Raw genomic sequence first — 27,625 nt, forward strand, 5'->3', positions numbered from 1 at the left:
TCTTAATCGTTTTTTTAACCTGTTGCATTTCCTGTAGGTTTATGGTTATCTATTGTGATGTTGCACTCGCCAATAGTCTGGAATTGTTTTTATCTTTATTAATTAATCAACCAATATGCAACATGTGGAAGTCAAGATGAATCACAATATTTTTTTATTTTTTTTTAAATTCAAAATTTCAAAAATGATAATGAAAAGTTCATTTAATAAATATCATATGTATCAATAATGAACAATTTTCTTTTTGATTATTTTAATATATACAAATTTTTAGTCATAAATTTAAATACTTTTCATTTAGTCATTAAAAAAAACCTATTTTCACTCAATTAATTATATATATATATATATTAGGGGGAAAGGTACCAAAAAATTGATAATGAAAAGTTCATTTAATAAATATCACATGTACCAATAGTGGATAATTTTTTTTTGATCATTTTAATATATGATCATTTTAGAATTATGTTTAAAAAATTATATTTTTAATATAACAATTATAATATATAATAATTATTAATACTATTTTATTGAAGTGAGATTTATAGTTAATATTATATAAATATAATTAAAATAATAATAATTAAGAATTATAGAAAATATTTTTTTACTTGTAATATAATATTTTAAATGATATTATATATTAATAATGATATTTATAATTTAACTCTTTTAATAATTACGTCGAAGGCATCTTATTTGAAAGAGATGACCTCGGTTTTTCATCGAACAGCGGATAATGTTGTAGAAGAGAAGCAAGACCATCGAAACGATCTTTTGGGTTCAATTTTATCAGTATTATTTAACATGTCATTGATTTGTATTTGTCCGATACTTTAGTATAACACTATACTTTGTTTCTTTTTGGTAAAATGCACTCTCGCACATTCATTTTTTAAAAAATTTATTCCCACGTGTTTGTACATGGCCTTAGACAAATATTGGCATAAATTGCAAGTAAAAAAAAATCCCATAACATAGATATGTTAGAGAGACATTAATGTGCATCACAATGAGGTGTCAAAAATATATGAAACCTACAAAACATGAAAGCAACTTCCCCTATAAAGGTCAAATGCGTATGTAAAGATAGATATTGTTTGAATGTCAAATTCCCCTATACCCTTGAAAACTTCATTTATGATCAACTTTCAAATGGATCAATAAATTCCCTAGGAAGGCTCAAATAAGTGTGGTAGGAAACAATGAAATTCTAACCTTTGTGAAATGAATCTACACCTTCTACATGTTAAATTTGTCCTCTAATTTGAAATCTTTTCAAGACCTTATGAGATTTAGTAAGCAACATCATTAATATAGCTGAAATATGGAAGAGCCAAATATTTTTCGTTAGAGAATAAGAATAAGAAGAAGTTTTAACAAATTGGTTATTTTTTAATTTATATATATAAATTTTTTATTCATAATTTATATGCCTAATTTTTAAAATATCTTTATTGTCCATTTTTCAAACATAGATAAATAAAATTCATACCTAGATAATCTTCAAATATAAATACCACCCCTTACAGAATACAATAGATTGAATGATGAGACAATGTTGAATGGGAAGTGGGAGACAACATAAATACACCAAGATGATGAATAGATATAATATAGAAATGAAAATATAAAGCATCATAGAGCTACCACCATGATTGGAAATCAAATCCATTGGAAATGCACATATCATTCATATTAGTTATAGTCACAATATGAGAGAACTCACACTACCAAATTTGTTGTCAAATATAAGCATAGGAGATATATCATTGCAACTTTGTATTATATATATAATAATAAATGTGACCATTGTGGAAGTGAGTAAGTCACTACACATAAATTTCACAAAAGCTTACAAAAGGATGAGCCAATTTTTCACATATACAATAGTAGTCTAACTCAAAAGTACAATATACAAATAATGTCTTTATCTTAATTCCACAATCCACTCCCTCCAAGCTCTAATTTTAAAATAGAGTTAAAGTACTTAACGATTAATACATTGGAGAATAATACACTATAGTGATTAACCAAAAAAGTGTTGATCATGATCCTCCATATGAATATCATCAACACCTGAAAATACATATGAGGACATTATAAGATTAATTTTCAAATTGAAGACTCAAATTTGATTGAAGTTCATTTCATAATTTACTTACCGTTTCCACTTTGCATTGTGTCCATTATTGTCATCATTTGATTAAGATCAATAGAAAATGGTTGCATGTTTTTTTGAGAGTTTTGTTAGCCATCTAAAGTTGCAATAACATTCACATTAATATATCACGTATAAAATTAATTTATATATTAAAGACTGAAAATTAATGAAGTTCACTTCACAATTTCATTACCATCTCTAGCTTGCATGGCATCAACTATTGTTGTTGTTGTCTTCTCAGGATCAACAGAAATCAGTACCATATATTCTTGATTTTTTTGATGATCTTCTAATGCTGCAATAACAAGCACATTCAACACATCAGCTTAGATAAAATTAATTACAAACTAAAGACACAAAATTGATTGTTTTTATTTAATAATTTTGTGACCATATCTAGTTTGTATTGCATCCATTGTCATTGATGTCTGGTTAAGATCAATAGAAAAGGGCAGCATATGTTGTTGATCTTTTTCTTTATCACCTGAAATTGCATTGAAGTACACATGTAACACATCAACTTAGATAAAATGCTCAAGTATAAAATCACATTACGTAATTAATCTAAACAATATTAAAATTCATAATTACTTGCAACAGTTTGTTGAAATGTTTGAGCTGAAATAATACTAAGCATTGATGGTTGATCTCTAGAAATTGTATCTTTTTGTTTAATTAAGTACAAAAAAATGGTTAGAGATAGGAATTGAGTATTTTTCAATAAAAATTAATAAAAATGTTTAATATTGACTAACTTACTATCTACAGCTTGTATTTCATCTATTAGCATTTGGTTTAGATCAATGGAGAAAGGCAATCGACGTCGTCGAGTACTTTCTTGATCATTCAAACCTATAATAAACATATGTTTAACATATGAAATAAAAATAAGAAGTATTGATATGTGAATTACTCAAATACCTATGAATAAATGTACTCACCTTGCTGCATGATAATATCTCTTTCTTCTTGTATTGCTATGCCTGAGCGATTGGTGACCTTTTTTTTCTTTTGCTTTCTACATCTTGTAGAGGGGAATAGAAAAGTTTCATGCTCCTCAACTCTTTCATTTAAGTTTTCAGATATGGCATTACATCTTTGATGAATAGAATGACGTTTGTGCATTTTGGTTGGACTAAACCATGGTGATATTCGTCTAATAGACATGTTCTCTGAGCCAGGGATTGATCTAAATTTGGAAGATGAAGCAAGAGATGCATTGATATCTTTTCTAAACCTCTCAACACACTGACTAAAAATGTTTTTTTCATCTTCACTGGTCGGTAAATTTTGGAGCAATGAATTTAAATAATCAATGGAACTTTGAAATCCATCATTAGAAGTATTAGATGATATCCAACCATCTGTAATAGAAATAATAGTGATTAAGTCAAAAAATATTTAAAAACAATGCATATTTCATTATAAAATGATGCTTTTAAGAATTACCAGTTCTTTGAGCTTCACCAACGACAACCCCATGCACATCTTGATCTTCTGAGGGTATGCAACCATCTACAATTGAAATAAGAATTAATCAATGATATGAATCAAAAAATCATTTTATACTTAATTATAAACATCATATCAACATTACCAATGATGTCAATTTCATGACTAGAATTCCCTCTAACTTCATCAATATCATCAACCAGTGGAGTAACACCATCTACAATTCAATAAGATTAATTTAGTTAGTATTGAAAAAAAATTATAATAATTAAAAATATAAATATTAAACTTAAATATGAAATGACACTTACCAACAACCTGGTCTTGCTCATTTGGTTTGTTTCTCTTTAGAATATCTAAGGCCTTCAACACATGTTTGCATGTGTTTCCTCTTTTTGCCCAATCACAATCACACACATGCAAATTTGGTTCAAATTTCCTAACAAAATACCATTTTGTTGGAATTGTTTGGCTTCTTATCCTATATGTGTTAGGGAGGAGATCATATAGAAAACAATCTGCATCTGCTATATTTTTTGATCTCTCTAGAGCAGTTATGTAATATCTTTCCTTTTTGAAGTTTGTGAGGAATCCAGATAACTGCAAATATCTTTTATTTTTGTAGAATGGTTCTACTCTATGAAGAAGTGTATGAATAAGCCAATCCATTCTCCTTGTGCATTTCTTAGAACGATCACTTAAATAGTGACTCTTAATGTGGGAGTGGTATGACTCTATAGAAGCATTGGTTTCTTGATTTGCATGAGAGAAGTTTCGAAAATGTTTTGCCCACATTGCTATACAAACAAACATAATGAAGTCTTAGCATATACAAAAAACAACTTAAATTATGAAAATGTATACAAACAATAATTGATAACTTGATTATCTTACCAATACGACTCTCATCATGACACCAAGTATTTTGAAAGTAATCAATAAATTTCTTCTCTTCTTTGAATTCCTCCATAAAATTTTTGATCGATTGAGTAGTGATGCCTTGATCATCACTTATTTCATACATTATCTCACCCAATCTATCAAATATATGTGTTGCAACATCCTTATTACTAACATACCTGGATTACATAATAGAAGATCAAATTATGAAGTTGACGCGTGTAATTTACCATATGTTTTAATTAAAGATTGACTTACCTATACACATTCTTCAACCATGCCCTACGTACATGCCAAATGCATAACAATACTTGACAATCAAAGGATAACCTACAAGTTACATCATCAAAGTTTATAAGTGGGATTTTAACAAAATTAATTGTTAAATTGAAACTAGTTAATGTTGAAAATTAGGGAATATAAATTTTGATAAACTAAATATTAAGAAATTACAATCTCATAAACATAAACTAAGACTAATAAAACCTGATTGCTTCAATCTCTGCACTAGCATCATCTGTCATGAATGCATTGACGTGCCAATCTTCTTTATCTCGTTTCCCTCTCTTGTAAACCTCCATCAACCATTCATTTATATCTTCAACTTTATTTCTTGAAGATATGGCCCATGCAACAGGCACACCAGCCTCTTGTTCATCAAATACGAGCAAAGAATATAATTGATACTACACATGAATAAACCATTGATAAGTAATTTTTTAGATAAAATAGACCACTAACTAAATTAAGATCCACAAATACAATTAATATGGTTCTACTTACCCCATATTTGTTTGTTGAAAATGTGGAATCCATTGCAATAATTGAGTTATGTGAATGTTTCACCATCATCTCCCGCATCCATGGTGTTTGAATGCCTATGATAAATGGAACATTTTCCTCATTGTTTGGTGTTTTATAGTAGAAGAAGTTATCTTTCTCCTCTTCATGCCACAAACATACACTTTTTGCATCATCTTCATTTTTTTGTGATCGAAGAGAGCGTACTCTTTTCCATGCATTCAATACATCCTTCCTCAACAAGCATGTGTCCCTCTTATTCATCAACTTTGTCAAACCACGATCCAAATAGTGTTGTTCACATATTGTGTCAATTGACACACCCATCAACAATAAGGATTCAATATATGATTTGCATTCATTTGATAATCTTGGTGCAACACTACTTCTTGGATCACCAGAAGGGTCATCCTTTCCATGACAAAATTCACCATTAGCATCTTGATGGCTAAACTCATTATATGTGATGACTGCAACATTTGGTCTACCATACATAACCTTAACATAAAAGTGGGCTTGACAACCCCTTTTTTGAGTAAACCTTCGTATCCTTTGCATTTTTTCAAGATTGTTTTCAGGTTTATTTCTTCTATCCTCAGGCCCATAAGCACAATGATAACTGTTTATACATGTACAAAATATATATTAATTGATATAATTAATGACAAATATAAAAGGTGATGTGCTTAATTAATTTATTAAATCTAAACAAACCTTAAATACATCTTGGTGGCGTGGTCATTAGGTTCTGTCAAATTGTACACTTTATGCTTTTTAATTACAAATTGTGTCTCAGTGTCATCCAATAAACCTTCTCCTTGGACAAAGTGAGAGAGTCTCTCAAAAGGGATAGCAGCACATAAGTCTATATGTCAGTTATTATCATCTCCAATTGGTGTCCATTCAAGGTCTTCACTTGAGAAATTATTTCCCTCGTTGGAGATGTCTTGCACATCTAGCTTGATAAGTGATTCCCATTTATTCTTTCTACCCATTCTGGATAATATTAATATGGTTAGTGGCCCTCTAGCTTGTTCAAATATCTAGTAACAACTACATTGATACCATTTTATTTGTATCAATATCCTCAACAATATATTTTAATAATACCAAAATCATATGAAAACCATCATATCATTAATAAAATAGAATGTCACATCTCATGGTTGAGACACCTAAACCTATATTGGAAATCGGACACCTAAGCTTTAACAAGATAATTTGAATCTAAGAAAACAAAAACATGACCTTTTTATTCTATAATAATGATTCTCTTATATTTTAATTTTTTTGAGTACTTACACTATAAAGGAGACAAAATATAATAAGAAAACATACAAAATAAGACATCAAAATTTTAAAAAAACTAAACTATTATATCCAGTACAAAATTTTGAACATTTAAAAGAGAAGTTAGTATGCAAAATTTAATCTAGTTTAACGATTGTTGACAAATATTATACAACAAGAAACACACTCTAGACAAATTTACCTGAATTTTGGTGTGCAATATGAGGAAAAATCTTGGTCCACTACGTGTCCTTTGAACTAGTTTTCAAATGCCTACAAATAATTTAAAAAGTGATTAATTAGTGGTTTGAAATTTGTTCACATTTTCATGCAAACAAATTCTTAAGCATTCATATATATGAAATCCAAATTTGATTAAATCTTAATTATATCCAAAAATAGAAAAGTGTTATGGAAGTGTGAATATAAGTATGACATTTAGGAAGAGTGAAAGATTTTTTGGGTGTGCAAATATTGAGTTTACTTCGATGATGCTTATCACTATCCAAAAGATAAAATGATGGCTTTGAGCTCTTAACTCAAGTATTAAGACATGGTCAAAATTTCACAAAATCGTGATTTACTATTAAGAAGCTTGACAAAATCTACACATATGTACACACACATACATATATATACATATACATACATATATGTATGTATATATGTATGAATGCACAAAACGGAACGAAACCACAAAACGAAACGGCATGCAGGCGGAGGGGGTAAATCCGGAATCCGCAGGAAAAAGGAAAATCCGGACCGGCAGAGGTGTGGCGAGCGGTTTGAGGCGACGTCCTTTCACGGGCACCTTTCACGCAAGCGGACAGACACGAACGCGGAGGGGCACGGACCGAGGAAGCACGGCTATCCAGGCAGTGCAAATTTTCCCCTGGATAGCCAGTGCCATATATGTTTATGAATAGTTATAGGTTGTATGGCTTTTCCAATACACATTAAAACAAAGTTAAGTAGGTCACATAATGTGTTGGATTTGCCTCCTTTTCAATTCTATGTTGGTATTGTAGATTTGGCTTCATTAACCTACGCTTTTTGGTAAATGTGCAGGTTTTTCTTGATATTTCAAATTTCCTTGAGCACTATAATCGAGAATAGGTATTGTCAACTGCAAAGACACATTCAAGCATGTCATTGTCCTCTTTCAGTAGTAGGGAATCCATCGACCAAATTTAAGATTCATGCCACAGGCCATGCTTTTTGAGACCACTACTCCTTCCACGGTAAATTTCTTTGATCGAAAGGGTTTTTAATTAATTGATTAGTCTATTTCATGGCTATGTGACGATTTTAGTTTTTTCCATGTTCTGCGAGAACAAATTAATTACTCCTCCTCTTGGGTAATTTACTTTGAATCGATATATGTTATTCTATTTATTTATTTTCTGGATGTTTAAATTCCATATACTGCGATACCAAATTAAATACTATTCTTCCTGTAATTAGCCTATAAGTTACTCCCAGTGGGAAAATACCCACCGGAATCTTCACATTGGTTTTTTTTTCATTGCCGGGAAAGAAGTTTTGTGTTGGCGGGAAAGCATATTTTATATGCGATAAATTGTTTTTTGTTGAAGAATCTGTTGAATTTGGTTTTTGTTGAAGGCTTATTCTTACCTTGTGTTCTGTGGAAGAAGATGCCAATTGGTGAATAATAGAAGGGAAATTCTTTGTAGATATTGTATTTGGATTTGCTCTGGTAGACATGAATGCAAAATTTGGAAGCATAGACAAAACCCGTCAACTGTTTGACAGGATGCCTCAAAGAGTTGTGTTTTCATGGACTGTAATGATTGCAGGATATGCACATAATGGATTTTCTGAAAAAGTTTTAGAGATTTTCAAGTAAATGCAATTGGGAGGTATAAAGCCAACTTCCACTACGTCGGCGAGCGTCCTTCCTGCCTGTGCCAAAATAGGAGGTTTCGAACAAGGCATGGATATCCATCAAAGCATAGAGGATAAAAGAATTTTATCAGATGTTGTAGTTGCAGTTGCCCTGATATACATGTACGCAAAATGGGGAAGCATTGATAAGACACGTGAACTGTTTGACAAAATGCGAAATGTGATTTTATGGAATGTCATGATTGCCAGATAGGCACAAAATGGGTTTGATGAAAAAGCTCTAGAAACTTTCAGGCAAATGCCACTGGCAGGTGTAAAGCCAAATTCCACAACCTTTGGGAGCATCCTATCTGCCTGTGCCAAAATGGGAGCTTTAGAATAGGGTATGGATGCCCATAAGATGTAGTTGCAACTGGCTTGGTATCCAATAAATGGAAGCATTAACAAAGCATTTGAAGAGTTTGACAAAATGTTTCAAAGAAGTGTGATCTCATGGAATACCAAGATTGCAGGATATGGTCAAACTGGATGTTGAAAAGGCATTAGAAACTTTCAAGAAAATGCAATTGGAAGGTGTAAAGACAAATTCTACAACCTTTGCCAGCATCCTCCCTGCCTGTGCCAAAATGGGAGCTTTGGAACAAGGTTTGGACATCCATCAAAGCTTAAAGGATAAAGGAATTTTGTCAGATGTTGCCACTGCGCTGGTTGACATTTATGCAAAATGTGGAAGCATAGACAAGGCATTTGAATTGTTTGACAGAATGCCAGAAAGAAATGTGGTTTCATGGTCTCCAGTGATTGCAGGATACGTACAGAATGGATTTGTTGAAAAGGCTTTAGAAACTTTCAAGCAAATGCAGTTGGCAGGTGTAAAGCCAAATTTCAAAAAACTTTACCAGAATCCATCAAAGCCTACTGGTTGGGGGATGGGGAATTTATCAAGAGCTGGAAATTCTCTGGTAGACATGTATGCAAAATGTGGAAGCATAGAAAAGGCATGCAAATTGCTTGACAGAATGCTTCAAAGAGATTCCATCTCATGGAAGGCGATGATTGCACGATATGCTCAAATGGATATTTCAAGGATGCTCTCAAAATCTTTGAATTAATGAAACACTCTAGAACATATTCTGACATATAGAGTGTGTATATAGTATATACTATATAATGTCATAAGAAAAGGAAATTTAAAATACCGCTCATCGATTTTGAGATATGATTGTAAAAATGGGAGAATTCAAAATACCATTCTATCAATTTTGAGATATGATTGAAATGAGACAATTGCAATAATAATTCCAACACAAGATAGAAGGAATAGCAGCCCACACATATTAATCATTGAAGAGAATGTATTTCCATAGCCACAAATTATTTATAGAAAAGTACAGTTTGCTGCAGAAACATCCTCGAGCCAAAAGCAGGCCAATAACCTTGAAGAGAATGTATTTCCATAGCCACAAATTATTTATAGAAAAGTACAGTTTGCTGCAGAAACATCCTCGAGCCAAAAGCAGGCCAATAACCTGAAACAAACTCAAAGTTGACTGGTTTGTGTGAAAAAGGAAGATATTTTTTCGGGTCTATATAGGTCAGAGTTCTTTCTTCCTTTTCATTTTTTTTCAGATTACTTGTCTGAATGTCCAGGAAATGCGAATACACTTAAAACATATATCTAAAAGGACCATGTCCAATCTAGATATAAGAAAACAGATATTTGGGAGGGAAAAGTATCAGGAAACATAGATTTATGTGATGTTAAGGTATGATGTAACAGCTATTGTTTTGATTTAACTAATAGAATAATGAGGCTAAAACTAGAAACTAAAAATAATCACACCTTCTTGACTAGGAAAATGTTGCAACTTATGTTCTTTTTTTAAACATCCATGCAGAAGTGGGTATATTGGGTGAGGTTTGAATGGTAAGAAGATTGATGAAAGATAGAGGAATTAAAAAGATCCCCTGGATGTAGCTGGATTGAAATCCAGTACATGCCTTTTTTGTAGGAGACAAATCATATCCATAGAAACATGATATTTATGCAAAGTTGGAGAAATTGCTTTGGGAAACTAAGGCAGATGGATATTTTCTAGATTCTAGACATTTACTTGCTAATGTGGAGGAGAAATAAAACAACTATCTTTATACAATATATTTTATAAACTAATTGTTTTGATGTATACTTTACTATCAACATAACCGTTACACCTACTTTTGATACAAGTGCTAGTAATAATCAAATCAAAAGAAGACTGTTGGTTTATCTTTTGGAGATGATTCAAGAGAACGTGATATTTTTCAAATTTACCTGCCTTGTGGGACCAAATTAGGACTCTTGTAAAATGGGGACACTCGACTTAAGTTGCCCATAACTCTAGGAGACATATAACAAGGCTGTATTCTAATGTCTTTTAGTACATTTGACCATTACCATGTTAAGGAATCTCATAATTGTTGCCCAAGCTTACCGAAGACCACATAAAAGCTAAGTTGCCGAATTGGGAACGGGAACGGGAACGGGAATGGATGCATGGGTACAAAACGCTGATACGACAGAAATTTTTTTGGAGTTGGGTACATTTTTCCGGTACGTTCATACAAAAATTGTGTGTGAGAGAGACATAGGTATTAAGTTTAGAATGTCATATACTAATACATATGCTAAACAAAATCATTATAAATTTGAAATTTTGAAACATATTATACTAATTTAAATTCAGTTTTTCAATATCAAAAAGATCAAGCTAGAATCTCATGATAGATAAGTTTTAAATTCACTAATCAGCACTGTAGATCTTAAGAATATCAAAAATTTCAAACTAGATTCACTAAACATTTCGACATCCAAAAACATGAATCGCGGTGCATGGATGCACCCACAAGAGACTCATTTCAAAATCCGATTCGATACGTTTCATGCCTGGAATTGCTCGATAAATCTTACGATTCAGCAATTTAGTATAAAGGGTGTTCACTTATGTCCGTCAAAGCTCGAAGAAATGGTATGCAATCCCTCACCTCCAGAATTTACAAATAGAAGATTATTTGAGGAAATTGGTCATAATGGATGACTTAGTCTACAAACTGTCTATAAAAATCTGGGTTCTGAACGGAATTCATTGTTAGAATAAGTCATAACATTAACAGCAGGTGTACAGTTCCGGTATGACTTATTCTAACATTCATAGCATTAATCGATTGGATTTCGAGCCCAGGTCATTATGATAGTGTGTGCCTCATACACAACATGCGGGCTTCCATTGTGGCTATATTCTTCTGCGATGATTTTTTAATAATTCCTTTTATAGCCTTGCTCTATTGTTTAGGACCTATGTTATTAATGACTTTTCAATTCAGTCAGATTATCAATCACAACTGATCTCTTCATCTCAGGAGTCTTAGCCTTTAGCATTGAAAACTAAAAGGGCAATTACACACATAAATGAACTATATGCAACTTATTTAATATATTATATATAAAAGAAATTAAATACGAAATAACAACAGTAAAGCAGGATCATGAAAAATTTATTGGAGTCACATGCATTACTGTCCTATATACACAATACCGCAGAGACATCAGAAAACATAATGTGAGAGTGCCACGCAAGTAAAAATAAACTTCTGGAAATAGATTTTTTTATTAACCAATGAGAGTGATTACATACGGGCTACTAAGCCGCATTACTTTTTCCTGCAGTTTTAGTAAAGATCAACTACCCTAACTCAAAATCAATCAACTAAGATTTGTGGTGTTTCTTTCAATCCACTATATTCCCTCTATATCCCTTAATGCCCCTACATACAATGTTGTAGCTATATATATGCGAAAAAATTTAAAATCATTATCACAATTCAAAGGATCTTATTAGCTTTATGTCCCACATTAATTGGATCAACTGTCCATTCTGAGTTGTGATTGGTCGGGAAATCTGGTGAAAACCAATTTTTTTTTTCTCAAAATCTTGGTTATGAATTGCTTCTTCCAGATTCCACCCTAGGATCTGCATTCTTAAGCGTTTAATACTGGTGACCTTGTTATGTTTTCTCCCATGTCTGGTCATTGATTGGTCCAGCTAGGCTTATGCGGTGTCAGATCCAATGACTCACTAATGGTGTGTCCAGTTGGTTGAACTCCCTTTCAAATCCATGTTAACCAAGAAAATAGGGGCAAGCGACAAACATATGTGCATTGTGGCTTGGGTTTCCTATTCGTATTAACCGCATGAAGGTTTGATCCTGCACTGCTAGTAGATCTCAGTCACATGACTATGTCTCTCTCATTTGTGGATCAAGGATGGTTGTTAACCAGCTAAGGGTGAATGCTTGATAAAAAAGTAGGCACCAAACTTCAAATACTTTCCTTGGCCTTTAGGAGTAACTGGCTGTAGGATCAAACAACAGTACAAATTATCCAGAGACTCTGCGGAATCCAACCTTGAAAAGTTTAACTCCTCAGCTTTGTGTGGCTATGCGTGACTCCTACACAACATATTTGGCATAGATTGGTAATGCAAGGCTTTCTAGAGTCTCATGTAGGCAAAATCAGTCTCAGACCAAGGGAGTTTTGTACAGCAATGATGCCTTATCACTACGGAGCATCACTTGGACACCTAAAAGACCTCCAGGAGAAATTGCACTTAGAACTTCAAACTGCACACTTCAAAATTTAAAATGTATTCTCTGAACCAAGCAGCAAGAAAATGTTTCTGAGTGATGCAAGATTGCTTAGCCTGTGAGATGCTCCTGCTCCTGCACCACTGGCTTACAAATATTACACATGCAAATGTGTATGCTACACTCCAACCACATGTTTTCGTTCCTATCTTCTTCCCTCTACTTCAAAGCAACTGAGACATCTAAAAAAGACATCCATGTGTTGTTTTGACGTGCCCACTACTTGCAATAACACGGTAATGGCCAGTATATTTGGAATTTTGGACATATTGGCAAAATATAGAATTGGCTACATGAGTTGGTTTAAAATTTACAAATTCAATTGCAAAAAGATGGCTCTATAATGGAGGCTTGAGCTGCTTATATGATGCTAATTCTCTTTTAGTTTTTATTTCTCATTCACTTTATCTAAAACATCAATTAGTCTAGCTCCACTTTCTTCTCTGTTTTTTTCTTAGTATATCTTGTTTCTATCCAGGAATTTATACTGGTACAATTCTATGGAATGAGCTAGTCTTGCTCCACTTTCTTTTCTTTTCTTTAAGTATATCTTGTTTCTATCCAGAAATTTATGCTGGTACAATTCTATGGAATGAGCTAATCTTGTTGCACTGGCTAAAATTTTTAGCATGAGAGGATTTCTTATGGTCTTTCATTGTTTACCATTCTGGTTGCACCATCTTTCCTTTCATCTCAACATTGCTTTATACAGGTCCAATCTAGAGTTGTGATTCAAATGTTCCAGTTCTTTTTGTTCATAGGTATTTTCAAGCATGCCCTTAAGGCATCCTACACCGTTGAAAAGATTTTTAAGGACATAGAAAGGATGAATAAGTCTACATATTCTTGAAATTCATAATACAAAAATTTGTACATTTTTTTTGATACATGAAAATTGTATACAAAGTAACTCAACAAATAGTTAAAAATGGGTTTGATACAATAGCTCTCTTGTGTTTGTTGTAAATATATATTGTAAAAGCATTTCAAATAACAAAAACATTTTGTACAATATATTGATTTAGTTTAAGTTGCCTACATTCATATTCAATTTCTTTCACATATCAAGATCGAATCATTTATATTGTAAACAATTATTGTTAGCAATACCAATATTCATTTCTTGCAACCCTTACTATCGACATAAACATTGTCCAATAAGAGTGCTAGTTCAATATTACTTAGCAATTTTTACTTGACACCTATTTAAATATTTATTGTAAAAGCATTTCAAATAACAAAAACATTTTGTACAATATATTGATTTAGTTTAAGTTGCCTACATTCATATTCAATTTCTTTCACATATCAAGATCGAATCATTTATATTGTAAACAATTATTGTTAACAATACCAATATTCATTTCTTGCAACCCTTACTATCGACATAAACATTGTCCAATAAGAGTGCTAGTTCAATATTACTAAGCAATTTTTACTTGACACCTATTTCTTATGCATGTAGTGTAAATGAGCAAATGAAAGTGGGAAATATGAGAAACAAATGAAGAGCTTGACGTAACAACTTCAGGAGCCAAGCGGATGAAAAGAAAAACTAGAAAACTTTTGACCAGGTCAGAGCTTAGTGTGCTCTTTGGATTCCTAAAGAAAACCACGTGCTTTCTTGCAAAAGTGGTTCCACCTCTTAAATGTTTCTGTTTTTCTTACTCTCTGTTTCCTATGCAAACCCGGGGTCATTCCCTGACTCAAAAAAAGCGTTACAAAGACTTACGCAATCTGGTTCCTCAACAAGAACCCTGCTTGCATTGGTTTATCTTTCGTTCTCCCTTTCTGTCGAAGCTCCATCCAATTCCATGGCATCTACTTCAGGTTTTAACAATGGGCGTCAGCCAGAGAACGAGAATACAGATACTTCTCAAGCAGCTCTATCTGCTCCTGCTACTTATTCAGTGGTAAGCCTATTTTCATCCTGCTTTGGTTGGTTTTCTCGTTTCTTTCCTACGCGTTTAGACCAGTCCAGTTATGTGCTACCTACATCCACCACTATTAGTCAATCACAGAATGAGTTTACAAATGCTTTACAAGGCATGGCACTATATCCTTCTACCTCTGCCATGAAAAATCTACCCTACGTATATATTAATCATCATAGCCCCGATGTCAAAGAAACGCTTGCAACCACTCTCTCTAATACCCTAAATAGAATGGGATTAAGGGTTTTTTTCGATTCAGAAGAGTTTGAATTCGGGGATTCCTTGCCTAAAGAAATAGAAGAAGCAATCCGCAGTGCTTCGCTTCATCTAGCTATATTTTCCAAGAATTATGCCCAATCCCCTCGGTGTTTGGCAGAGCTTTCTCTTATGCTGAAAACTGTCACCCAAATTGTACCTGTTTTCTACCATATTCAACCTGACGAAGTCCGATATGCAAAAGGAGTCTTTGCCAATGCATTTTCCCTGCACAAAAAGGAGCCTAGATACACAGAAAAGATTCAGGAGTGGAAGACTGCTCTCTACAGTGTTTCCTTTAATATCGGTCACATTGTTAATACCGACGAGTGAGTAACAAATATCCTTACCCTTTTGTGATCAATTTCCTTCCAATGTCTTTCAGTAATTTAATCTTTAGTTTTCTGTATATATTAAAGTCGGTGTTTGGTTTCACTGCTGTTGTATATGTCTAGTGATGAGGTGGATCTGCTCAAGAAGATTGTTAATTCTGTTTCTAAAGTAATGAAAAATTTGCCATTTGCGGTTGCCCAACATCCAATCGGTTTAGATGAAGCTGTAAATGACTTCGAAGTGACGATTCAATCTGCAGAACACCATCACCCTGTGCATATTGTGGGATTATGGGGTATGGGTGGCTCTGGCAAGACCACTCTTGCTAAACAATTTTATAACAACAAATACAAAACTATGGAAAAATCTAGTTTTGTATTTGATGTTAGAGATGCTGCTAAGAGAAGTGTATTGCATACTAAGCAGAAAGAACTACTGGAGGCCCTTGGTCTCAAAGATGTACGAGTGGACACTATAGAAGCGGGGAAGGGTAAGATTGCTAGCCGATTGAAATCTGTTCGAGTATTGCTTGTATTGGATGATGTGGATGATGTGGAACAATTGGATGCACTATTGCCTGACAGGGACAGTCTTGGAAGAGGTAGTTTGATTATTGTCACTACAAGGGAACTGGAAGTACTTAGATCTTGGGGCATTTCCACGGTTTATAAGATGAAGATACTGGATCCACATCATGCTGAACAACTTTTTTGTTGGCATGCTTACTTGCAGCCCTCACCACTTCAAGGGTTTCAGTCTTTAGTTAAAGATTTCTTAAATGTTTGCGGTGGACTACCATTGTCTCTGACAGTTTTTGGGGCACAATTATATGGCAACTCCAGCAAAGATTATTGGAAGCAACAACTGGAGATCTCCACAATACTTCCTGGAGATATCAAAGAAAGCTTAAAAGTAAGCTTTGATTCTTTAGATGATGAAGAGAAGGAAATATTCTTGGATATTGCATGTTTCTTTATTGGAGAGGAGAAAAGTATGATCCTTAATGTTTGGGATGGATCAAGATGGAATGGTCTACACAGTTGGGAAAAACTTTTCAATAAATGTCTTGTTGAACTTGATGATGGTGAGCGCATAAGAATGCATAATCATTTAAGAGATTTAGGAAGAGAAATTGCAAATCAACAGTCACCATACCGCATTTGGTTTCCATATCAAGTTATTGAAGTCTATAATGAAGCACAGGTGAGATTATTAGTTTATTTGAAGCACAGGTGAGATTATTAGTTTATTTGATTCTCATTAATCAATGGCATGGCAAAAATTTTGTTTGGTGTGTTTGTTTGTTTGTTTGTTTCGAGGAATTATAGGTGTTTCTATTAGGTTTTGATTATTTATTTTTAATTGAAAAGAGAATTCGCATTCGGGGAATGGCGTCTACAACAACTAGATCCAGAATTGGGTTTGAGGAGTCTCCACAATGCTCGTCAGGCGGGATGATCATGGTTAACACAAACAGAGGACTTCGTGTGCTCACCCCATCTTTTCTTGGATTAAAAATTTTTCAGGTGAAAGGAAGTTTATATAATGAAATAATTGGTGATATATCAAGAGAGTTGCTATGGCTTCGGTGCATTGACTTTGGGCAGAGAAATCTTCTCTCGTTCAGTTCAATGGAAAATTTGAGGGTTTTAGAACTGCATGAAAGAGATGATAGTCAATTAGAAGAACTATGGAAGGATGTGAGCATCTCCTTTTTCCCTTTTAAACAGTTTAACTATTTCAATATTTTTAAAATTGTATGTTTCTGACCATCTCATGGACAATTTTCTGCAGGCTCCTGTGCAGTTAAGAGGGTTAATTATTTCTGGTTGTCATAATTTTCAGAGATTTCCAAATTCAATAGGTTGTCTGAGTCATTTGAAAAAATTAGTGGTTAGTAATGCAAGTTTTCTGAGGGATCTGCCAACAGAATTTTGCCTTCTACGATCGTTGGAGCAACTGGAATTAATTTGGTGTGTTGAGCTATCATCACTACCCAGCAGTTTCGGCAATTTGAAAAGCCTGCAGCATCTAAGTTTAGAGGGTTGTCAGAAATTGAGGTCGTTGCCAGACTCTTTTAAGGAGTTGATATTCCTGCAACATTTGAACCTAAAGGAGTGTGAAAATCTCGCCTTAGGGTCAGACATTCTGGAAGAAATCACAAAGCTCGAGTATGTGAACCTTTCTGGGTGCAAGCAATTGGAAATGTTGCCTTCCGATATCACAAATCAGGAATCATTGAAAGAGCTCGACTTACGTGGTTGCAGGAGGTTAAGGGAGGTGCCAATGAACATTGGTCAACTGAGCAAGTTGCGAATAATGAACATAGGGAGTGAGCTGTTGACAAGATTACCGAACTCTCTTGGAGATTTGTCATCTTTGACTGATCTTCGGATAGAAACCTGCCCCAAGCTGGAGAGTTTACCGGACTCTGTAGGTCGTCTTAATCTATTAAAGCATTTCTCCATTGCCTCTTCAGGAGTGAAATCATTACCAAAATCAATTAGGCAACTGAATAATCTTCAGACACTGGCTATAGAAAAATGCCCAACGAGTATATTGAATCTCAGGAGGGGGTTGTTTGCTTTTTCGTTGTGCAACCTTACGTGGATGTCGCTACCGGCAATAGAAGTTTCCAACATTTCTATATCTCCAGATTGTTGTCCCGTTCTTGAGACTCTTCGAATCAGAAATATTGACAATCTCAGGGAGATAGAAGTTCTACCAACTACAGTGAAGGACTTAGAATTGATGGGGTGTAAAAAATTGAGGAACATTAGGGGTATAGTTGGTCTGGTAAACATTCGAAAGTTGAAAATAGAAAGATGCCCTGAGTTGGATGCGCTTCCCAATTTTGCACAATCAGCTTCTCTCCAAGAATTTGTTCTCGTAGGTTGCTACGGAGTAAAGAAAATAAAAGGTCTAGAATATTGCAAAGCATTAGAGGAGTTGAGAGCAGATACCAGGTGGGAGATGCAGGGTATAGAGAATTTAGAGAGGCTGGAAAGATTGAGAAGTGTCAAATTCAGAGCAAACAGGAGGTCGGGTGTTGAAGGCTGCATTCAAAGTATTCAGGTAATGGTTATTAGGAATTTAGAATTTGAATTATCTTCATCTTATTGTAGTGTGGCTAATGTTGTTATGCAAAGGATTTGCAGAAATGGCCTGGAGAAATATTAGTATGTACGCGGGCAGTCGGTGATGCTGCCTCACTTGTAAGCTCCTTCGACTTTTCAACTCTCTCTCTTGTTGATTCCTTCGCTAACCAGGAAATTTCCTCCAAACCAAAACTGGAGCAGAAGCAATTGCCCAATGTTGACGCCGTTATTGTATGTTTTATTATAAGTTGTATGACTCCACGTATGCAATTGCGAATATCTGCCATGAATGATGAAGTATTTTCAACCGAAGTGGAGGAGGGTACATGGTTCTGGACAGGTCTCTTCACACAGTGTTCCAGGTCTCAGGCAGCAGGGGAGTACACGATAGAGAGATATTCAGGCGAAGGGGACGTGAAAAAAGGATTGCTTGTGATTGGAGAAGAGCAGAGACTTGTGGAGACTTTTCGGAGTTTATGGGCACTTTTAGCATATTGATATATCAGAAAAGAAAATTGAATATATTTTATTCATCATTCCTATTCTTCTTTTGTAGTTTATTTAAACTGTTGTATGTCTTCCACTCTCGTAAGTGTAACCATCTCTATATGGTAAAGTCCGCCACAACAAGCGTTAAAGAGTTCTGTATGTTTTGTATTATGAACTCTCACGTTTTGTATTTTTGGTATAATTGAAGATATCTATGTTGGAAATAAGTTATATTTGAATCAAGAATGGATTCATCCTAAAAAGAGCTGTAGTTCACTAATAGAGCATTCAATCAGTAAATGAATCGATTCAGATTGGATTCTTATCTGATTTATAAAATAACTCATCTAGTTTCAAAGTGGGGCTTGACTAAGAGATCCAAACATTTCTCTGGAGTGACTTAAAGAAGATTGTTGGAAATATGTCAAACCAAAATTAAAGATGGATTGATTTTAAAGGGGCAAGTAGTTTGGTAAAGTACTCCAACAGAAAATGGAAAATTTTGGATTGAAATCTTAACTAATTCATATAAAATTCAACAAGAGATCAAATTCAAACTAGACTAGGTTAGGAGCCCCAAACATTCTATAGAATGACTTAAGGGATGTTGGAAACAAGCCATCCTGATCAAAGATACCTAGTCTTAAAAGGTCAATAATTCAATATTAGTGCACTCCAACAGTAAATAAAAGGTCTTAAATTTGAATTCTAACTTATCCATGAAAAATTTAATAATTTCATAATCGTTTATGAATAAAACAATGATTTTAAAAGTTTGAAGGAAATATTTATATTGCAGATCTGAAACTACAATCCATTTGGTAAGGGTGAGATTTTTGTTTGAACTTTTTTGTTAGATTTGAGAGCTCACTTGTGAAGGAAGAAATTTTTAATTTTATTATTTATGCTTGGAAATTGTATAAAATATGATCATTTTTATTAGAGTTCAGATCAAAGTTCTAAGACAAGCATTTAATGTGAAGAGACAATTTGAGGTGCGGATCTCTATGGATTGACAGAATGCTAAGATCTTTACATATTGTGATTTATTTAAATTAATGGATCTCTACGGATTGATAGTATGCTAAGGTATTAAAAGCCCCCCACGCCGTGCACGCGCGCGCACACACACACACACATCTTTGTGTAGCATTAAAAAACTCATTCACTTGTGAGATTTACAAAAGTTGTAGAGCTTGTTGGCTTTCACCTTGCACCAACATTTAACAACACATTTCTAAAACTTTTAAACAAATCTCATAGTTCCTAATAAACTAAAACAAGAATTTGTATACTCAGATAAAATTTGGAGAAGTGAAATTGCAAATCTATATCTTAGAACAAGGTTTTTTGAAGTAATATTTTGCATGCATTTTTAATCAACATAGGTCTTAAGCCATTTGTAATATTTGAAAATATTAATTTCTAGTTACAAAAATAATACATAAACAAATAACTCTCAAATCTAATAATAGATAGAGGTTGTTTGTTCATGTTAGGTGTGTAAAAACAATTTTTTCATTAATTAAATAATTGTAATATTACAATAAAAAATTCTAGGTAGATTTTGATAGCACAAATCCATAGAAATATAATGTATTGTAATCTCCAAACTATCTCATAGAAAATGATGAAAACTAAAATAGAATTTGAAATCAAAACAAATTTACAAAATCTTCCTCTTGGCCCTCCAATGTGTATAAGGGACTTCATGAGATATTTTCTATCTGTCAGCTAACAATAACACATGAAGAGTAAATCTTGATTCAATCCTCTTGCACCTTTTATATTTTCTTCTTTAAAATGAAGCCCAAATTAGATCCTAGCCAAGATTGGTAAAGTGTTATTATGAAAGGTCTCTCTCTTCATGTGGTGTCCATCACTTGAAGGATCACATAGGATAGGATAAGATACCTATTGTATGGCATAAATGCTTCTTATATGATATCATAGCCTCTCATAGCTTATCATATTTCTTTTATGATTTGTCAAATATAACCTCTTGAAGATGTTATCATAAAATGCAATATGTTAGCTATCATATATTCTCTAATATGTCATATGTAAGCCTCAGTTGAATATGTTATCATTACATGTCCAAAATCTACACATCCATAGATTATTTCTATGGAATAAAATATTATCCCTCCTAAAAAAAATTAGAATGGGCTAGAACACTATTGAAATAACCTTTGAGTTCTTGATTCTCCAATATCTTAGAAGCTTCTAAACTAAACACTAGACGCACACTCTTACTTATATGATGACTTGCAATGTATTAGTGCATAACTAAAATAATTTTATCTGTACGGGCTTACCATTAAGCATCAAATTTTATTCTATTATTATATTTTAACAAATATTTACTATACACCTTACATCTAGTCTTCCTGATCACTCTTTGCTATAACACTTTCCCAATTTCTTCTTTGGAACTATTCTAGGATATGTCTTTTTGCAATCGCGATTATGTTCCTTAATAGATCCTTATAGTATCTGATGCTCTCGAAAAAGGATTAGAAAATCTATTCGATGACAACACACACAAGAGCACAACAAACAAACGTTAGTGTTAGCAACAAAAGATTATCCTAAACAGATATATCAAGAGAGATATTAAGCATGAAATAGAAAGCATACAAACATAGAATAGATAAACTATACTCCTCCAAATGCTAATCAAGATGCTCATAGTTGCTCCTCCCTTGTTCCTCTTCTCTCCAAGTTCCACATGAGTGTAGCTCTCAGCTTTTAGCACTAGCCATGGATGCCATATGGAGATTCAAGATGGTTGTGTATGATAAGCAAATGCTATGCAAGTGTAGATAGTGATGCTATGAAAAAGCTCTATGCTAATACTAGTATAACAACAATACTCTAATGCTTCCTTCTTTGCTTGAGGAGAAGGGTTCTATTTATAGAAGAAATAGGGAAATGAAGGGTTAATATTGAGCAATCTTAACAAGGGTTAGGATTGAAAGATATTCAATCCATGTGAGACTTTCAACCCAATCCCATGTTGACAAGTGTCACCATGAGGAGGCTTGAGAGGAGAGATAAGGAGCATTAAATACTTGAGGGGACATGATGGTTACCCTAGGAGGTTGGGTTAGGGTTAGGTTAATGGATATTCCTTTTTTACTTAGTCAAAGAAATAAATGCTTTGAAGAGACCCATGAGTCAAAAGGATGGTTAAGTTAGAGGAAAGTCTCTAACCAAAGGTAAAAGGTGAGTTAACCATAAATGGTTATGTAAGAGCCTTTAATGGTTTGGAAGACTTTAGAGGTTAACCATTTGAAGACTTGAAGCCTTAAATGTCTTTCAAAGACTTTGAGGGCTTTGAGAAGTAACTCCAAGTTGCTTAGGAATGTGACAATATTTAGGGGGTGAATTAAGCTAATTAGAAGGAGTTAGAAGAATCTAGAAGGGATTTAGGCATGCAAGTGGATTTTGTAGGAGAATGCAAGTGGGGGGAATTTTGGGATTTTCAATTAAAATAAAATCATTTATTTCAATTAAATAGTGTAATTTGCATTTGGATATATATTTAAATAATTATTAATTTATTTAAATGAGAAAAAAGAAGATAAAGCATTAAATGCTTGAAGACTTTAAGGAAACCTTTAAAGGCTTAAGAAGACTCTAGAAGGAAGCCATTAAGTTTGAAGACTTTAAGAGAAACCATTAAAGTCTTAAACTTAAGGGAAACCATTAAGGCTTGAGAAGACTCTAGAAGGAAGCCATTAAGTTTGAAGACTTTAAGGGAAACCATTAAAAGTTTCAAGTGGGTGAGGATAAATAGGATTTTAAATAAATAATTTATTTAAAATAATTGTTGCAACTTGCATTTGTAAATGCAAGTGGGTGGAGGATAAAGGTGATTTAAATAAATGCTAATTTATTTAAATGTGAGAGATGAGATGTTGAGGGATTTAAATAAATATTAATTTATTTAAATGTGTGAGAAGATTTAATTAAACAAATATGATTTATTTATTTAATTAATGGTCTGAATTTGGTTAAGTGAATTAAATCAAGTAAATTGAATAATTTATTTAATTAATAGAAGAAGAGGGTTAAGATGAATTAATTTAATATTAATTTAATTAATTGTTGATTGATGGTTAAATAATCAAATAAATACTAAATATTCATTTAATTAAGTGGACAGATTTATGTGACTACAATATCCCATATAGTAAATGAATACATCAAGAAGATTAAAAATATGAGAAATACCATGCCCTCAAGTATCTATACCTCACATGGATTCACTAGATATATTGCACTACTCTAAAGGAATTGAGATTTGTTTTACAAAAGGAACGTTACTAGTTTCAAGTTATAGAATCTTTCTTTCCTAAGATTATCTATATTTAACATTCCTTCATGGAACTTCTCTATTAATGTTCTTTTTTTATCAACAAAATTGTTGTAATATAGGTTACTCTACTATAATTGTTTCTTGCTTGTGTACTTCTTGTATATTTTCAACCATATTTTTTTATCTAAGTTTTTTCTTCTAAACTATTCATCCTCTCAACTCTCTACCTCACCTCTAGGGTTGCACTTATGGACCACCTAAAATTTGGTATCTCCAATATTCTATAACAAATTTAATATACAAAAACTCCACTTGGGAAAATACAAAAACTCCACTACTTATGCTTCTATACATCAGACATATCAATAGATTTCTAGAGTTACATTCAAACTTCTATGTTTCCATTCATATGCTTCAATAGTTGAACCACAACTTGAAACAAAATAGCCCAAAAAGTTTAGCAACATGCAACCATGTTTTCAATGTACATATCAAAACATTGGCTTCAACACTTGAACCACAACTACAAAACAAAATAAACCAAAAAGTCAAGAAATCTAACATATTTAGAAGCACATACATCACTTTCATCTTCATCAAATAATACTTCATGTTCAAGAGTCACTTAATTCTCTTCTATTAAAGCCATTGTCAACAAACACTAAATTGAGTGGCATTGAATATCAAAATAGTTAACATTTATAGTGTGAAAATGGTCCTCATATTTTTTTAAATGTTGCTTTCATTGGTAAGACTTGTCATTATACTTATTCTCTGTAGATGAGGAAGCTAAATCAAATGCAAGAGAAGAAGAAAAAGGAAATTTCTCAAAGATCAAAGTCCAAAAGAAACAACAAATTGAGGAAAACAAAATGACACAGTTGGTGGCAAGGGAATTGAAGGAGCGGGCCAAAATAGATAAGGAAATTATGTGTAAAGAGAAATAAAATATCAAAGAATAATAGAAGAATGATAAAGAGGCAGGAAAAGAGGAACAATTTAGGAAGTGAAGGAGCATAAGAGACATCAAAAATCTATTAAGAACGCATAGAGGGAATTGGCACGAATAAGGTAGTTAACCCGTCTTAGGAATCACATGCCTGAAAGTCATACAATACTAAGGGATCTGATGCACATATACCTCCCCAACTTTCCAACTGTAATGACCTACTCAAATGCCTCAACATCTCCTGTTACCTATAGTCAACTTCTAAGTCAAGTTACTAGTAGTCTAGAGGTCCCCTCAAATGTTACATGCACTCAATTTTCCCACCCATGTTTAAGTCAACTTTCTAGCAATTTAGAAGCACCACCAGGGGCTAAGAACATTGCTCCCATTAGTACATCAACCAACATCACTTGCTAATACCCATCCTACCTAGTTTGTCTAATATTGGGATTGATCCATGACAATAGAATCAACTTTTTGAATGGTTTTTCTTTTTCATGTTCTTGAATTGAATTATATGTTCAATTCATCGCACATATACACATATACAATGTAGCAAATAATTTTTAAAACCAAAACTTTACATAGATCCATGTTCTTTTGTTTAATTTTTGAATATTAATATGTTATGTTTTGCATTTGTCTAAATGATGTACATGGTGTCTACAATTTAAGAAGTTTTTTATTTAATTAAACTCCTACAAACACATGCCAATACATGTTAGGGTGGTCACGTTGAACTAAGAAACAATGGTATACGGATTTGATGGGTAGATAGGCTTCATGGCATAAATATTTTTATTAGGACTTTAAAGTGGCACTTTAATTTAGTTGTGTTGGCTTTTTACTAGGGTACTCAACCTTATATGAAGTGTATGTTTTGTTGTATATAATATAAACATGGTTGCTTGTTTTGGGCTTATATGAAGTCTATTATTTTTTGTCAATTTCCACGGCATCTGACATTTGTATGATAGTCATTGGTTCAAGGTGTCCATTTTTTTCTGAATTGGTGTGGTGACTAAAACGTGGTCATGCCCACCCCCACTACCTGTGGGAAGTGGCTATCCAACCCTTCAGATGCATCGATATATAAGTGATGATGTGTAAGGGTAACTTCTATATTGGTACATGCTAAAGGTGGGATAGGCATTTCCCACTAGGTGCATGGTGCAACATCTGAAGTGGTCAATGTGGCCATGTGGTAGACCTCCATCTAGTCACACTATGCATTCAACATGATCACATTTAATTCCTACATTTAAATATAGACATACATATGTATGTATATGTACACACACATATATACATACACTTACATATTGACATATACATAACTATATATATACACACACAATTGTACTTCATGATACTCTTAAGAATGGTGATGGTTTGTTCATTTAAATGTTGATAAACCTCGCCAGTCATGATTCTCCTTGAAATATTAAGTATGTTATGAATGGACAACATGTCATTTAGACTAGAGGTCAACTTATTTCATATTATGGACCTTAGAACATAGGGTGCAAACATATAAGTCCCCCCCCCCAAACAAAGTTACATAACTATTACAGTCTTAATAAAATAGTCTACCTTTACATAAGTAAATTTGCATTGTGTTTCCATTTTATGGTTTGAAAAAGTTTATTTTAATTTTACTCTTGAATCAACTATAAGAGAGAGTCAGAAAATATTAATGTATGGTCTACAACTTAGTACAAAATATCAATAATGAGATAAATTCATGTGAATGTTGAATGACTATGTGTGTGTGCCCAAATTGGCGAATTGCTATCACCTAAATTTGCATTGTGTTTCAATTATTTGGTTTGAAATAGTTTTATAGCTACATATTTACTTCTCATCTCACTGGTTTGTAGGTATACATATAGATACATGCGTGTACATATAGATACATGGATGTAGATATATATACATACATGTATATATAGATACAAGCAAATATATATCGATATCACATACATGTGTATATGGATGACAAAAATAAAGCTAAAGGTTGAAAATATTTGCCAACTGCATTGGCATACATAGCAAACAAATATTCTTATAAGAGATGATGAGGAAAAAAAATTATTAGGTCTTTATGGTGTAATGGGTAAGGCAACAAACAATGAGGCAAAAGTAATGGCTTTCGAGAGAGGTATCAAATTTCGCTCGGACAGGGGAATAAGATTTGTTGATTTAAAAGGGCTCTTTAGTCACGGTTTATGCAATCACAAAAAGGGAAAAGTGCAAAGTGCAAATTGGAGATTAATTTATAATATTAGAAGTATCCTTCAAAATCTAAGCAAGATTTTGAATTATATGGTTTTGGTATATATTAAGAAGTCAACCAACTTGGAGACTTTTAGCCTAACATGGGAGTCACCTCAGGACAAAGAGAAATTGTAACAAATAGAGTGGATCGGTGGGGTATCTTCAATAGATCTTAAAATCAGATCTCTCTAATCTCAAAATACATAATCACACGGGAATAGGATGAGGAAAGTACACTACCCGTGACCCTGGAGAAAGAAGATGTTTAGAAAGGTTAAAAAATTCTCAATCTTTTCAAAAGCAATCAGAGGGGACCCATTACCAAAACAATCATAGGGTTTTGAAACCACGAGATTTGGGAAGTCCAAAGTAGATAGAAAATCTTAGTGTAGGATGCTAAGTGAGATTTTTTGGTCCTTTAAGATTCACAAATATCATTGAGAACAAGGACACTTTGGTCAATTTGGCTATATAACCAACCATGTGTAGAGAGTGGGTATGTGGACAAGTTTTTAAGAATAGAGAGCTATGGCGAGGAGGAAGTTCTTTGGGATTAAATAAAAGTGTGAAGAGGAAGATCGGGAGTCTCAGATCCATAGGTTGTTAATTGTTGAGGCGAATTATATCCTGCCTATAATTCAAAAATTCTTGGGACACATCTGCACGATGGTGTCTTGCTAGATAGGCTCTTCTGCATAGTAGTCCATGACACAGGGTTTGACTAGAAAGCAATCAGTTTCGATAACAAATTGCTCAGGCCAGAATATAGAAATGATGTCATTACTAAGACTATCAAAATAAAGCCCAATC

The 27,625-nt window shown here is 33.3% G+C and overlaps 1 protein-coding gene across 1 annotated transcript; it reads left to right on the forward strand.

Moving 5' to 3' along the window:
• The first annotated feature begins 7,667 nt into the window (after positions 1–7,667).
• LOC131062399 (disease resistance protein RPV1) lies at positions 7,668–19,440 on the forward strand. Its single transcript, XM_057996049.2, has 6 exons — positions 7,668–7,848; positions 14,622–15,674; positions 15,801–16,881; positions 17,049–17,378; positions 17,473–18,753; positions 18,837–19,440. The coding sequence occupies exons 2-6, from the start codon at positions 14,806–14,808 to the stop codon at positions 19,272–19,274; spliced, it is 3,999 nt and encodes a 1,332-aa protein (XP_057852032.2). The 5' UTR covers positions 7,668–7,848; positions 14,622–14,805; the 3' UTR covers positions 19,275–19,440.
• The last annotated feature ends 8,185 nt before the right edge of the window (positions 19,441–27,625 follow it).

The sequence above is a fragment of the Cryptomeria japonica genome, chromosome 7 (genome assembly GCF_030272615.1).
Source record: "Cryptomeria japonica chromosome 7, Sugi_1.0, whole genome shotgun sequence".
Lineage (NCBI taxonomy): Eukaryota > Viridiplantae > Streptophyta > Pinopsida > Cupressales > Cupressaceae > Cryptomeria > Cryptomeria japonica.

What these genes read in the sequence shown, in the direction of transcription:
- LOC131062399 (XM_057996049.2), top strand. Translation starts at nt 14,806, where the DNA reads ATGTTTCTGTTTTTCTTACTCTCTGTTTCCTATGCAAACCCGGGGTCA. An exon ending in CACATTGTTAATACCGACGA is followed by an intron (nt 15,675 to 15,800) that starts GTGAGTAACAAA and finishes GTATATGTCTAG; the next exon opens with TGATGAGGTGGATCTGCTCA. An exon ending in GCTGCATTCAAAGTATTCAG is followed by an intron (nt 18,754 to 18,836) that starts GTAATGGTTATT and finishes AAGGATTTGCAG; the next exon opens with AAATGGCCTGGAGAAATATT.